Genomic DNA, 15,700 nt, shown 5'->3' on the forward strand with positions numbered 1-15,700 from the left:
CTAATCCCTTGTCCTGACCACAGGTGTATTCGAATGTATTGTTCTTAGGGGGATAGCCCCTTGAGATATAATATCTCGTTTTTGAGGGGGTCCCAAAAACATGACAGCACAATACAATACAGAACAATGACAGGACGACACATACTGTATGCACATACAAGCATTCCCTCAGAGTCGCTCAAAGTCTGTAGCTAGGTCTGTGTTGAATTATGTATATGTATTATGTATTTTATGTATAAAATCAAACACCTTGGCATGTAATCAGTTTTTACTGTATACATTTGTGAAAGAATGGGCTACTCTCAGAAGCTGAGTGAATTCCAGTGTAGAACTGTCATATATAATAACATCTGTGCAACAAATCCAGTCATGAAATTTCCGATAATGCTTAACTTGGCGCAGGTGTCATACGCATGACATAATAATGTCACAACAGTGTGATGATGTCATCCGTATGACACCGGCGTCAAGTAAAGTGTTACCAAATTTCCTAACACCTACCGTAAATATTATACAGTCAACTGCCATCTTTATTATAGGAAAATGAGAGAGTTTAGGAACAACAGCAACTCAACCACGACGTAAACTGATGGAGAGGGCTGAGCAGATGCTGAGTGCAAAGAGGTCACTGTTTTTCTACACAGTCAATTGCTACAGAGCTCCAAACTTCCTGTGACTTTCAGATTAGCACAAGCACAGTATGCAGAGTGCTCCAGCCCAGCAATAGATCACCAAGGACAATGCAAAGTGTTGGATGGAGTGGACCACTGGACCACTGGACTCTAGAGTAGTGGAGACGCGTTCTTGTGAGCAATGAATCACTCTTTTCCATCTGGCTGTCTGATGGATGAGTCTGTGTTTGGGGGTTGCCAGGAGAACGACATCTTTCGGACTGCATTCCCTTACGAAAATCGACCATGGTAAACCATGATTTCATGTGTTTTTTTAGCATGGTTCGGCACGGTTTTTGGTTTGACTGGTTTAACTATGAAATTAACCATGGTTTTACTCCACATTTTATAATTATTCATTAAATTCTGCTTAGCTGGCACTTTTTTTATCCAACGCACTTATTGGTCACAGTCCTTGGAGCAATGTGGGGTTAGGTGCCTTTCTCAAGGGCACTTCAGACATAGATGGAGGTGTAGGGAGAGTAAGTGTGGGATTCCGACCTACAACTCTGCAGTCCAACTCCCTAACCATTACACCACGGCAGTGAACAAGTTTTCATGTTTTTTTGGGTGACCATGAAACCCATGTTTTTTTAAGCATGGTTTATGAAAAAACTGAAAAAAACATGAAAACCATGAATAACCATTACCCATGGTTAGTCAGGAACCACGGTTTTCATGGTTACCCCAAAAAACAATGGATAAGCCATAGCAATACTATGGTTGGTTTAGAGTACGAAACCCTGGTTACTACAGTAAAACCATGGTTACTACAGTAAAACCATGGTCGATTTTCGTAAGGTTTATGACGAGTGTGAAATTTGGTGAAGTTAGTGTATCAGGTTGTTTGTCAGCACTTGGGCTTAGCCCCTTAGTTCCAGTGAAAGAAACATTGAATGCTTCAGGATACCAAAACATGTTTGACAATTCCATGCAATAAGTGCAATAAGCTCATACTGTAAACATAAAATAGAATTGATAGCCGTATTCCCACACAGAGACACCAAGGACATAATAACGACAACTGAAGCAGCAAATGTCTGCTGTCTTTGGAGACCGGCCTCATTATCTCTGCCTGGAATGCAGGTGTCAAGGTCCAAGGGAGAGCCTCTAATAGCAGTTCTGGACAATGTGTCCACCTAATTGGAGAGGCCTGCTGACATGAGACATGCATGCTTCCCCGCCACCACCAAAGACAATTGTCAAGGTTTTAATAATGCAACCATTGATATCCGTGACCTCCACTGAACCCTCCACTGTTAGCCACTTACTAGCCACATCAAATAATGCGTCAGGGGAGAGGCAAGCAGTGGCGAACTCAATCTGGTGCTGAGGACTTAGTCAAGTGTGATCAATGGCAAATATGCTGGTCTATGCAGTCATGTCCCTCGGGGCATAGTATGGCTCTAATAATGGTGCCAGCCTAAGGAAAACACACACACACACACACACACACACACACACACACACACACACACACACACACACACACACACACACACACACACACACACACACACACACACACACACACACACACACACACACACACACACACACACACACACACACACACACACACAAAGTGCAACTGTGTGTTTGCACCAAGAGCAACCAGTAGAGTCAGCCATTATTTTTCTATGTGGAGATGTGGAAAGAACACACTTTCTGTCATTGAAAGAGTGAAAATGATGTGCACACTAATATGGTAATGAGCTATGGTACTGCATCAGTAACATCTGTTGAACTGACAAATGGTAAACACCGTGTTTCGTGAGCTGAAAAAAGGAACATGACAGTGAATATTCCTGTTTTGCATCTTCAGTTTATTTTTTAAAGCATTGTATAGTCGCCCATTGGGTGTGATGTGTTGATGCGTTCTCACCCCTGTATTACCACTTGAACCCATGGTATGAAATTGCTGTTTTACTTTGTCCAGTGTGCTCTGTGAGGTCTGAAGTCTTCCATGGTCTGTATGGTGTTTTTGTTTGTTTTTGTTAAGAATGCACGTTAACGAATTGCACCTTACTAACCACACACAATATACAGTACCGGTAGGTTACTGTACGCGTTTCAGTGTCTAGACAGCATAACAGACCCCCACCCGGCCTAATCATTTCTGGTCATTAACTTACAGAATAACCATAACTTCTCCTCTTTTCCCCATCGGTTAAAGCAGGGATGTCAAACTCAGTTCCGGGTGCCAAATTTCAAATGTGTATTACAGTTGGCCCACATACACCATTAATGCATAGCGTAACACAACTTGAAGATTAAATTTGCTGTATCACAGGATGTGCAGACACATTTGAACATACAAATATGATGGGAAAGGGTGTAGGTGAAATTTAACAATATGAAGTGCATGCATGAACAATTTTAGTCCATTTTTTTAAATAATTGTTGAGTTCGGCCTGTGTCTTCGTTCCAGATTTTGATTTTGGCCCTCAGTCAATTTGAGTTTGACACCCCTGGGTTAAAGTGTCAGACTATGACCAATGCTGCAACATACAATACATTCATAAATACAATGACATTTACAATGTTGGTAAAAATAGTAAAACAACAGAATAAAACATCAATCGGATTGCACAAATTGCTTTGTAAAACATTTTTATTAGAAATATGTTCTTGTATAAAAAACTGAACATGCTCCACATACTTTGCTTTTACTTTTTAACAAATACTTTTTTGTTCATCGTACAGTAGATATCCAGGCACTGCTTCATATTTTCTTCTTTTGTTATTTTTTTTGTTTTGTTTACTTTTTTAATTATTTTTTAAGCTGTCAGGACAAAACGCAAACATTACCAATCCATTTAATAACATACATTAACTCGTCGTTTAGTTTTGGTCAGCACTAACATGTTTTTGCTTTTGCAACACAAATATTCAGCTAAAAACAAATGGAGGAGGAGAACATAAGCAGCAAGTCATTTTGAATTTACATCACAAATAAACCAAGTTTCTTAAAAAAGAGAAATAAAACAGACCATTCAATTCAGATTGCAATAGCCTTTCTTATTTTAGCAAATAGCTGACAGACATCACACATTAATTAATCGCATTGTGCACACTGACATAGCTGCTGTTCCTGTATGCATGGCTCCATATCACTAAATATGTAAGCCTACGTGTTCTACGTCATCTGCCATCACACTGCTCCACTTTCACCCACTGAATCCAAGTAGAAAGCACAGGAATATCCAATTTTCCTCCCCATTTTGCTTTTACTCAGTGTAAAGTTACTGGTGTTCACCATAGCAACCACAGTTTTCCTTTTTTATGCCATTGTATGTGTAGCTGTCTTGAGTGTTGTGAGTTGTTTTAAGAGGAGTCTGTCACTGGCAAGGACAAACTTGTGTGACCAGGCAAGGTATTTCGCGAGGTCAATCACCGTTTTGTCATTGTGCTGTTCATGAGCTGTCTCTTTTGACCCATTTGAAGCATGTTATCATAACGTAACATAGCCTGACTCATACATTAACTACTGTACTCTTGTGCTTACCTTGCTTTGCCTTCATAGGCCTCTGGTCTTGTGCTTGGTTGGGTTTGCTGGGCTGGGTTGTGCTGGGCTGGGCTGGTCTGGGCTTTACACCAACCGTTGCCAATATGTGTGCTGTGTACTACTGTAGGTGTAATGCAATGCAGAGGCATTCTGCCTTGGAGGCATGTCTTCTATCACTTACCAAGGGACATTAGTTTGGAGTTGTAGAATCAACAAGACAAGATAACTTTTGTGCAGTTCATTTCTGCTCCAAGTGCTGATCGACTTGTACCGCAGGCAGCAACAATGAGAATAGTGAGAGGGATGCACTTCTTAAGCCTGTTTGTTAATTTCTGATCTTGTCTTGAAATGGCAGTTTAAACTGGCAACAGTGTCATCAGCTGTGCTATTTATTTTGTTTCTGGACACTGCAATTGGTTGGAGATAACAAACTCCACCATGAGGTTGTCTGTATACACTTTCATTGTTGTGTATTCATGATTTTTTTGTTTCATATGTAAGTGTGGAGGTACTTGTAGGTATAGGAATAAAGTAGTTGATAGTGAAGGGGACGATGAGGAAACTTAAGAAGTGAAATGGGTTCAGAATCTTTTTTTCTTTTAAAACATTTTTGTACAGGACTTGTGGAAAACCCATGACTTATCTGAAGTGGTTTGATTATTTGGGGTACAGTTACACAGTAAATTCTGCAGTGCTCATTTAACACTTAGAGAGTTAATTTGAGTCCAAATGATGTCAGATCAACTCTATAAGTGTTGAATTAACACCACAACATTTACTGTGTACGTGGAATGTGTCAGCAGTGGACAGGTGTGCCTGGACGGTAAAGGTTTGGACGATTCTGGGAACATGACATGGACAGCAGGCCTTTTCAGGTCCAATAGTAAAGTTGTAATTGTTCATCGGGGCCAAAGATTTCTAGCAGCGAAATCCAGGCAGGGGAAGTCAAAGTTGTCACTGCAAAACCAAGGACCTATACTTACAGTGTGACCTTGAGTCAAGCACACACAGACTCAAATTGATCAATTAACCAACATTGTTCATTTCACCAACAATTGACCAGGGACCAAGTAGTTGCACTGCAACGACACAGCAACAGTTTGAATGCATTCCACTGATTTTTTTTTCTTTTTTAAACAACACAACACATGGATGTTCAAACCAACATGCTCAACATCTGTAAACATTGACAAAATGTGTTTTGTTGCGATCGCTCGAGTCATGTCCACACACATCAGGGGAATGAGTCAGGAGTTTTTTTTAATCCAACTCTACTTATAGTCATTATCACATATCTGTGATTTCTTATCCCACAAAGTCTTTGGGGTGCACACACATAAACCCTGAATCCGCCATTCTAAGTCTGTGTCTCTGCCAGATAATGCACAAGTTGTTTTTTCCCCACCCAAAACAAAAAAGGAGAGGGCCTGCAGTGTGGGCGGAAATCAAGACACCCACCTGAGCAGATTCTCTCTTTTAGTCTGCTCTTTAAAATGCTGTGTACAAACACACTCACACATACATGCATACATACACACACACTCACACACACACAAACGTCACTCACACTCACAAAGACTGATATGACACTGTTTATACTGAGACGTACACTTTCCAGGCCTCAGAAATCATCTCCTCTGCACAACCTTTCAGAGCTTCCACACACGCCATTCCTCACCACTCTCCAGAGAACACTGCTTCCTTCTCCATCCACTAAAGTCCACTGAGAACCTGATCATTCCAACTCTCAACCCGGCCTAAGGATCAAGAGCTGCTCCCTGTAAGTTCAGTCTATGGAACACGATGGGCTGCTCCTTTAGAGTGCGTGATTACTGTAGCTTATGTATGTCTGTTTTGAACCAAAGGCTGGAGGAGAGAAAAAAAGAGAAGGTTAAAGAATCAAGGCAAGGAGAAAGAGTGCAATGACAGGTACTTACAAGGGTACAGACATACACTAGCCATACCATAAGTACAAGGGAAATTGGTGTCTTCATGCTACTACATGACAGGGTGCACTGCAAACACATTGATGGTGCACCTAGCAAAATGTTAGCAGTGTAATATTTGAAGAATTTGTTTCTTAGCATTTAAATTCTTCAAATGGAACATGACAATGAAATGCTAGTAATCCTAACTCAACCATGTCATTGCTGCAACAAAATGGGAAGTAGTGAATTAACATATAATATGCCATAGGTGAACGGATACATTTAAAAGACATCATTCCATTATTTACTGTCTTTTTTTTCACCTGTCACCATGTTGTTTTAATACCCAGCGCCCAGCCAAAGAATAGGTCATATCCAAATTTAATCTATTTGTTTCCAAAGACAGAAGCTCATTAAACCGTGTTGGAATGGTCTAAATTGCCATTCATATTCACATTGACAGTTAATAGGTTAATGCAGGTGTTTTATCATTGCACTTTGCCTTAAAACCATTATGTTGTCTATTTTCTTCATCATAATTAATGCACTTTGAAATGTTTGGGGCTAATTAGTCTGCTGTTGACAGATCAAGCCCATTTTGGCAACTAGCTTATTTAGGCAGAGGTCATATTTGTGAAGAGGTTAAACTGATGCATGAAGCCATTAATATGGCACCTACTTATATGCAGACCAAACAAAACAAAACGTAATTGTGCATTTCAGTCACTTACCCGCTAAATACCAGGATCAGAGCGAGGTGACCACTAATGATGAAAGGGCCATTCCATGTCAGTCTTTCACATGCTAATGCAGCTCTAGGGGCTCTTAATGCATGCATTTCAATGCTAAAAAGAAAACACCTGGCCTTATGAGTTCCTAGATGGGTTCTCTTTAGAGCAGCATTACCTTTCCATGCATTTGCGTCATTCTCTACAACCATGGTCCATTTGAACCTTTCACATCTCACCAGCCAAATGAAATGCCACCAGCCTCTGACACTGAAGTTTTTAATCCCCTTGGCTGAGGAGAAGCATCTTGAAAATCTTAAAATAAAGATGTGGTACATGTCTCCCCCTGGCTGTCAGGAACAGACGCTCTGAATTTACCCCCCGTACGACCCCCATCCCCCATCTGTGTTGATGCCGCAATCAAGCCTCAGCTCCAGAAGGAGCCCCTTTCCGCCTGGTCACATCTGCAAGTCGCAGTAGATATATCTGAATGAGTCTCAGTGGCTGACAGGCAAAAGTATTTTGGCGGGGAATCGCAAGCGAGGAATTTTATTTTCCCAGCGCGCTCTGTGTTCCCAATGGCAATGACAAATGCGCCTTATTCAAAATTCATGTGCATAGAGCTGCCTTTGAACAATAGACGGTTCCGGGAGAATTGGCAATGGCAATCCAATCTGTCTCTGCCCGTTCCCCCCACCGCCAACCACCATTTCCCCTTTTGTCACCGTGGGCTACATTAGAGCAAATCTCTCAGTTTTGTCACAACTGGAAACTGATTATGGGCAAAGTCTTGGTTACAGGCTTGGTCAGATTTTGACGTTACGCCCTCCGTCAATGACAATCAAACCGCATTCACTCAACCGTCTCGCTGAGCCGAAATGCACACCTGTGGGTGGCAAGGTAACTGAATGGCACCAGGATATATATTCCAGAGCCTTCAGGCCGAAGACCACGGCGATTTGGTGAAAGTACATTTCATTTCACCTTCCCAATTGTAATCACATCTGGGGAGATTGCTAAGGACTTCATGAAATGTCTGCCATATAAGGGAAAGCTGTACACCCCACACCCACCCACCCAATCTCCAACCCTGCACTCTTCCTCCAGCAAACTTACTGAAGGTCTCTGTGCTGTTTCTGAGTTTAACTCCAAATTCCGTTACATGTGGAGTCTATCTCTTTCTCCCAGACTCTAGTACATTCCCTGACACGTTGGGAGAAAAAAAATTGGAAGCCGGTTGGGTGTGCGTGTTTGCATAATCACCTTGGCAGTGCCTTGCTGACTCAGCCAGTTAGGTTTATTATTTACTGCAGTCGTGTAACAGCCTGGAGGTCCCTGATACCAGAGGGCTCGGTAAACTAGTTTGAAATTAGTGCATGGTGGACACCAGGAGTTCAAGGGTGCTACTGAGAGGAAACTAATTTGTTTGCCCGTTTTTTTCATTACTTGCACTGTGCACAGAACTCTGGCATGCTCCCATTTTGGGTGCTTCAACACAAAAAGGGGCTGATTGTTTGCGGAATTGAAGATCACCTTTTTTTCCCTTGACGTTTTATGCAAATATGCTTACTGTGCCTCCGTGCCGACTAGGTTTAATTGGCAGCAGCAGGCACTGTGTTTTTCAAAACAGTGATTTCCTTATCCTCACGGAAGCGCTGCATGTTTGTCACTTTCCAGCCATAATGGGAAAAGCCACAAACAATGGACATGCCCTTTTACTTTAGTGGCACTGACTCACTGCACTGCCTGGCAGACCATGCATTCACATCTGGTGGGCGATTTTATTGAACTTGAAACCTGCTTGGGGAACTTTCCATTTCTGTTCTCTAACTGGATGTTAAAATATTTAGTTGAGGTTAATCAAAACTCTTCTTTAGATTTCCTGATGGAGTATACAGTAGAAAAAGCCCTAGCATGGCTGATCCTAAGCGGACCACAGCCAGTAGGCACGCTCTCTAAAAGCATGCAGGCCTCTGACACTCCTGCCATCAGCCAGACCCCTGTAAGTTTAGCCGCGGCGCCCTAGTCCTCAAACAATTCTATGTGTTGGGCCATTGTTTAATGCTTCTGTCTGATGTGCAAAATTGACTGCAATTTCCAGGGATGGAAGAAATAGGGTAGCTAATTTTCAAAAGCCAGCGAGGTGTAAAATAACAGTGTCTGCTGGATAAATAACTATGGGGAACTCTTTAGTAATGGCCCGAGTGCTCCAGGCCATTTAGATCATTGACTTATGGCTCCTCCGCCATACTGTGCACCAGAAATGAACTCTACTAAACAGTCTGCACTCCCTCAGCCCATGACCAACACCTGGGGTGCATCCCAATATGTGACCTTGCCTCCTCCACTTGCCTCCTCCACTTGCTTCTCGTCATGATGACATCACTGACAACAGCATTATATTTCAATATCTTGCAAAAGCTCAATTGTAAAGTCTTTTTCTCATTTGCAATTGGGATGGTGAATGAAAAACAGTCCCTCAAAAGTTGTTGTGGCGAGGCTGACAGCTGGGAAACTTTATAGTTTTCTCCACGGAGGAGGGGCCAGGAGGCGGGACGAGGAGACAAGCACAAGTGGAGGAGGCAAGGACACATATTGGGATGCACCCCTGGTGACCTGTAGCAGGATATCCTCCTTGTACTATCACAATGTATTCACCCGGTAATAGTCTGACCAGAGCAAAGCTGTTACCTCAGCATTACACACGGTATCCAGCACCACATGCCTGATGCATTGTGTGCATTCCTGAATGCTAGGGCATTCGCCTGGGCTCACTCATTCAACAGTATCTCATTGCCTTCGCAATGTGAACTGAGCTAAGTCAAGGTCACAATGGCCACAAAAAATCATGCAGGAGGGGGGGGGGGAATGTCAGTGCCAGGTTGCAAGTGTCAGGTTACAAGTGCCATGGCTTGCCATGCATCGGACATACAGTACAAGGCACTGCAGGATGCATTCATTCAGCACAAGGACGTCGGCTTTACCTGTCTTCTGCCTGCGGCTCAGCTCTAAGAGTGGGGGAGGCCTGCTACTCAGAGGGAATCACCTTGTGTCTCCAGGTTGTGGCAGAGCTCGGTGCGCGCCTCGCCGTTGGGCCGCAGGCTGGCCTTGGGGTTGAACTTATTGGACATGGTGGCGGCCGTCACCACCGCCTTCAGGCTGCGTGTGCGCTTGGGCACGTTCTGCTCCGGGTGAAAGAGCACCACATACACCTTGGGCATGTAGAGCAGCCCCAGGGACACGGAGGCACTCAGGCTAACAGAGATAGTCAGCGTGGTGGTTTGGATGTACATCTGCAGAGTGAAGAAGAACAGACAACGGGATGAGATGTTAAGTCTTAAGAACACTGGCGTTAGCATTTGTCACTGTCACAGTTGTAGTTGTTTGGATGTAGGCAGAGAGGGGTTCAGGGATTGGGGTTGGGTGAGAAAGAGAGCAGAGAGAAACATGGATGCAGAGGGCTGGGATATTGTGGGAATTTGAATGGGAATTTGTTTTGTCATAGTTCATTTTCAATTGTGGGGATGATGATGATTATTGTATTTTTTTTGTTTTTGTTTTTGTTGTAGTTGTTTTTTATCATTATTATTTATCATTTATTTTTGTGTATGTGCCTTGGGTTTGAGGTGGTTGTGGGTTGTTGTGTTAATGGGAAAAAAATCAAAAAATATATGTTTGGGGGGAAAAGAGAGCAGAGAGAAGAAACACAGACAACAGGATCAGTTGTGTTGAAAATGTTTAGAGCACCAGCATTGCATATGTATCAGCTGTCAGCTGTCTTTAATCTAACACCAGTTGACATACCTAAATGCTCACTCCCACAGCCTTAACTTTCAAGACAGATAAACAAAATGCAGAGTTATATGTAAGTTTGGGATTTTGAAGGGGTTGGAAGAGTGAACGAATACTAGACAAAAAGAAAACACACACAGTCTATGAGATGAGAACCAAAAGGTTGGGAACACCTGCAGTAGTGCCAGTCTATGAGAAGTGGTAACAACTACGCTAATAGATAAACCACAAACCTCACACAATTCAAAACAACCCTTGTACATTTGCAGCAGACACCCTGGTGCCCATTATCTCTTCCACAATGTTTGTTTAAAAAGGTCATGTGCAATTCCTAAGACACCACCAGCATCTTTAGATCTTCCCATGCTGGAGTTGCAGTCAATAGAAGAAAGCCTGGGTCTCATTGTCTTTGTTTTTATGAACGCAGACAAATAAGATCGAGCAACTGAATCCCTGATGTCACTGACTCTTGAGAAAGTGGCTAAAACAGGTTGTAATCTTGAAAGAAAAAAAACAAAGTGAATTACAAAATAATATGGTATATCCTCGTAGACAAAGGTCTTGGCTTTTCAGAAATGCACAAGGCCAATCTCCCCATTTTGATTTTTTTTTCAAAAATCAGGTTTTTCTCCGATCATACCTTGTTTTTTTGTCAACACCGTCAGACACAATTAAAAGCAATAAAAAGTGTATTGATTTGGTTGCATATGTATCTGGAGTTTTTAAGTGATTGTGTGTGTTTTTTGGTTCACACATACGCCTTTAAATGTTGAAAATTCACTTTCATTCTATTTTAATACTGCTTCATGTGTTCTAATTTAAAAATATGTGCTGTCAGACGATGCTTACTTAATGCCTAAATAGATCAAACATTTTTTTGTAATTTCACAAATATTCGTGTAGGCTTAAATTTGCTATTACTTTGATAATTCAACAACTCCAAAGGAAAATTTTGTAAGGACATTCATTTAAAATGTCCAAAACTCCTTCTTACGGTGGTGACTTAAGAACTGACGGTGGTGACAGTAATCTGAAGGTGGTGAAATTATTTCCTACATTTAGCAAAATAAATAGCCCTCTCAAGTCAATGACATCTAGCATAAACACATTATTTTTGTGTGTGCACAGTATGTTTGTGCATGTGTTTTTTCTTCATTTGTTAGATACTCTAGGAAGTAGGCCTAGATTATTGAAAATGTGGCATAAACAGGTTTTAAGTTGTTCAAATCCAAAATATGGTGTATGATCATAGATGAAGGTCTTGGCTGCTGTGCAGTGAATGTATTGGCCAAGCTCCCCATGTTTTACATTTTTCATAAAATGGGCTCTTTCTTGGTTTTGTCACCAGCGTCAGACAGAATTAGAAGTAAAAAAATATGTTTACTGTATTTAAGTGAATTACTTTTACAATTCAACATAATTGTAGATACTTATTGGAAGCATATTCTTAAAACTTGTCAAAAACATGTAAAACACATGCTTTTTTGTGAACTACATCAGATGTCACCACCGGCAGGTTTTGTGACAAAAAAACCCTCCAAATCCACCTCAGTGGAGGCTGGAGTATAAGTTTGGGTCACAATTATTACTAACAAGTCTGGTAATGTTTCATTAACCAGCACAATTTAGTAAAATATGGAACAAGATGATGAGCGGAACAAAATCTGACGGTGGTGACATCTGACGGTGTGAGACAAAAAAGCACTCTTTTACATATTATGCATTTTTTGCTCACATTAGCCACTTCGTTTTCGCTCTGTTTCTTAGGGGCTTCATGCCGCTTCTGAAAAAGTATATATAATTAACATTAATGTAACATAATACTATTAAAACCCCCGACGGTGTTGACAGTTTATGGTTGGGACAGTACCAGTGTCCAAACAAATTAACAAATTGAGGAGAAATGAGTAAACTTACAGGAGCTTCAGTGATGGTGAAGTATTCAGTAGAGCTAAAGGTTTGAAAAGGAGTCCTAAGTAATGACAATGACCTTGTGCATACCTGATTTTATTGTCTTTTTTTAAAAATCTGACGGTGGTGACTAATATGCTGGACACACTTTGAGCAATCAGAAAATAGTAGTAAATATTGCTTTACACGCACTATGTGCAGAACCACTTCAATATGGACTTTCACATCATGGTGATATTATTCAATAATATCAGTGATTTTTACATTTTAAGTCAATTGAAATTATGATGTCTGTCCTTGGGACAGCTGTTTTTACAGGGTGTGGGCAGGTTTATAGCCATGAAAAGTAATAAAATTACACTTAAATATTTCAAACGAATGTACATTTGTGTAACAGACCCCTGGGTCTTTACCTGGATTCATTTTGTTCATGAAAATGTAGTTTATTTTCAACAGAATTGGCAGTTTATTGCTGAGACATGTTTCAGCCGCTTTCTCAAGAATCAGTGATGTACATCTGGTCTTTGGGGGGTCTGTTACATTTGCTGGGAAGGAAGGGGATCTGTTTGCATGGCTCTGGGTTTCAGTCAAATGTAAGAAAGGTCCCACAGCAAGTGATTTTAATACAATGTTGCAGTCATCCCACCTGTCCGACTAAACAAAAATGGTGCTCTGGCCCAACGGTTGGGCACTGGGTCACTATGCTGGTGACCCGTGTTTGATTCTGGCCCAGGTCATTTGCCAATCCTTCTCTGTTTCTCTCTCTCCCCACTCATTTCCTCCACTATCCTGTCAGAAATAAAGGCAAAAAAGCCCTAAAATGGTGCTGATTTGATTAGGCTCTAGTTTTTGGTAACATTAACACAATCATGCCAACATGCATATCAATGTTGTCTAATTTCCTCCTCCATGAATAGAATGTAAAAAAGAATGCCACATTGATGTTTAGACCCATGTATATGCTTAGTTCTCATTGGGTGCATCCCCCCATGCTACTGTGGAGATGCTCACACCCTAGGGAACAAGGTAAAAAAGAATGGCTTCTGCATGCAGCTACAGTACAGTGGGGAAGCAAGCCAAGCTATTGCTTCTCTATCTTCTAAGCCAGCATTATGTGGTCCTGAGCTCATTTGGTTTCCTCACGCCTGAACCTCTAGAATCATGCAGCATATGAGGAGGTTTACAGTGTCAATAAAAATGAGCTTCATTTCTCTGGCTGGAGCGCCTGTTTGTTGGCAGAGAGAGAGAGAGAGAGAGAGAGAGAGAGAGAGAGAGAGAGAGAGAGATATATATAGAGAGAGAGACTGAGGGAGAGAGAACAAAGACCATAAAACAAACAACAAATCAAAGCATGGCATCTTGCCCTTCAGCTTGTTTGGTTTATGTGCTTAAATAGAGTTGCAGTAACAATAGATTACAAGGGACTATTTCAAGGCTGTGCGAGAGTAAAAAAACCTATATATATATATCATTTTTTAAAAACATGTGTAATAATTTTTGTCTGTCAAAATTACATCAGAGCGCACCTAAGGTCCATGTGACACCCAACAGTTGTCACACCTATGCATTTACTGAATTAGAATCAGATTTTAGATTCAGAGATTTCAGCATTCTCAAACAAGTTGTGCCATTGTGTACTCGGCTTCAGTGAGTCTTCAAACAACAAAAAGAACAACTGCTGTTCTTTCTCTATTACTGTATATAAAATATAACAATATTAACCCCTTTTCTCATCCGGACCAATACTCTACGCCCCTGCGATACAGTAGTATAGAGAGGCAAAAACAGCCTTTCACCTGACTACTCCCCTTTGGTGTCTACACTCCATTTTTATCGATCCTCTGGCCAGGCATTGCACAGCAATCGATAACTGCAAAATTGAGGTGAGATAGACAGTGTGGGGAATCAACTATGAATTGATGAAAATGTTTGACTGTTCTTACTTCCGCCACTTCAGAACTGAAACAGGAAAATCCCACCCCCGACCTGCAACCCTCACCACCTCTCGGCTCTTTCCCCAGACATAATTATTACATTCTGTCACCTTCGCTCAATACCACACTTCTGTTATTATCTCAATGTAATACTTACTGTAACACAATGCTGAGTGAATGAGTATACTCAAAAATGTATACAGTATCTATTGACTGCAATGTAAACAGTTTAGGCGATACAACCGGCTCCCTTCACCTGCCGAAGACTACCCATGCAGCTAAGACAATCACAGATGCAAAGGTAATCTAATGGCTAAATGAGTTGAGAGGCTAAAGCATTTAAAATCAGCAATTATGGGGAATGGACTTTGCCCAGTGTAAGCAAATAATCTATGGAGCAACACGGCCCCAGCAATGCTTTAATGGCTCCTCAATGGATAGCTGATCTTCGCAAGATGAACCGTCTCTTCTGGCTCCTCCTTGGAAAATAAAATTGATTTGTCCTATGCCCTGAAATTCGCCCATTTGCATTTGCGTATGAGGGTGAAGGATAGGTGCACTTTCTTGCCTTCTGCACGTACACAGAAATTCCCTCATTAACGTGGCTGCCAGAGGCAATATATGTTCAGACACCAAATTTGCAGACTAATGAGAGAGCGAGAGCCACAGAGGCACGAGAGACTGACTCAAAAAGGCCACAGAGGTTTGGTCTTGACATAAGAAACCATACAGACGACGGGAGCCCTGGAGCCATGTGTCGTTTACAAGGGACACATTGGAAAGGTAATGGGCTTTTCATTGGTGCTTTGAGCGCATGCCAGGACCCCACCAAGAAACAAATATGTATCTCTCAACAAAGCTGCCAACTCCACCCTCACTGAGCAGACTAATGCCTCTTTTCCACTGCCGGTTTTTTTTTTGGTAGGCCTACAGCTCGACACCTTCAGCGCGACTCGGATGCCACTTTTTGCTTTTCGAATAGGCACGACACAGCTCAATCGTGAAGCAAAACGTGGCGGCCGAGTCGCGCTGTGTCAAGCTGTAGGCCTACCAGAAAAGCGGCAGTGGAAAAGAGGCATAACAGTGCTAGCTCTCGGACATCCTATTACAGACCAAAATCAGGCAATGCAAATTATATCCTTTAAGATAAAAAACAACAGAACTCAGTGTCTATGCTGAATGTAGACACTGCAAGACAGGACCTCTAATAGCAGTAAAATGGAGTAGG

At 41.7% G+C, this 15,700-nt stretch overlaps 1 protein-coding gene across 1 annotated transcript in view; it reads right to left on the minus strand.

Annotated features, from left to right (window-relative positions):
- Window positions 1–3,330: 3,330 nt before the first annotated feature.
- LOC134462899 (metabotropic glutamate receptor 4-like) overlaps window positions 3,331–15,700 on the minus strand; it is a 190,156-nt gene continuing 177,786 nt past the window's right edge. Inside the window, exons 9-10 of the mRNA XM_063216151.1 lie at window positions 9,882–10,128; window positions 3,331–6,045 (exon numbers count right to left, since the gene is read on the minus strand). Coding sequence (XP_063072221.1) covers window positions 5,996–6,045; window positions 9,882–10,128 — 297 coding nt within the window. The 3' untranslated portion in view covers window positions 3,331–5,995. The remainder of the gene's footprint in view (window positions 6,046–9,881; window positions 10,129–15,700) is intronic.

This window comes from Engraulis encrasicolus, chromosome 14 (genome assembly GCF_034702125.1).
Source record: "Engraulis encrasicolus isolate BLACKSEA-1 chromosome 14, IST_EnEncr_1.0, whole genome shotgun sequence".
Classification (NCBI taxonomy): domain Eukaryota; kingdom Metazoa; phylum Chordata; class Actinopteri; order Clupeiformes; family Engraulidae; genus Engraulis; species Engraulis encrasicolus.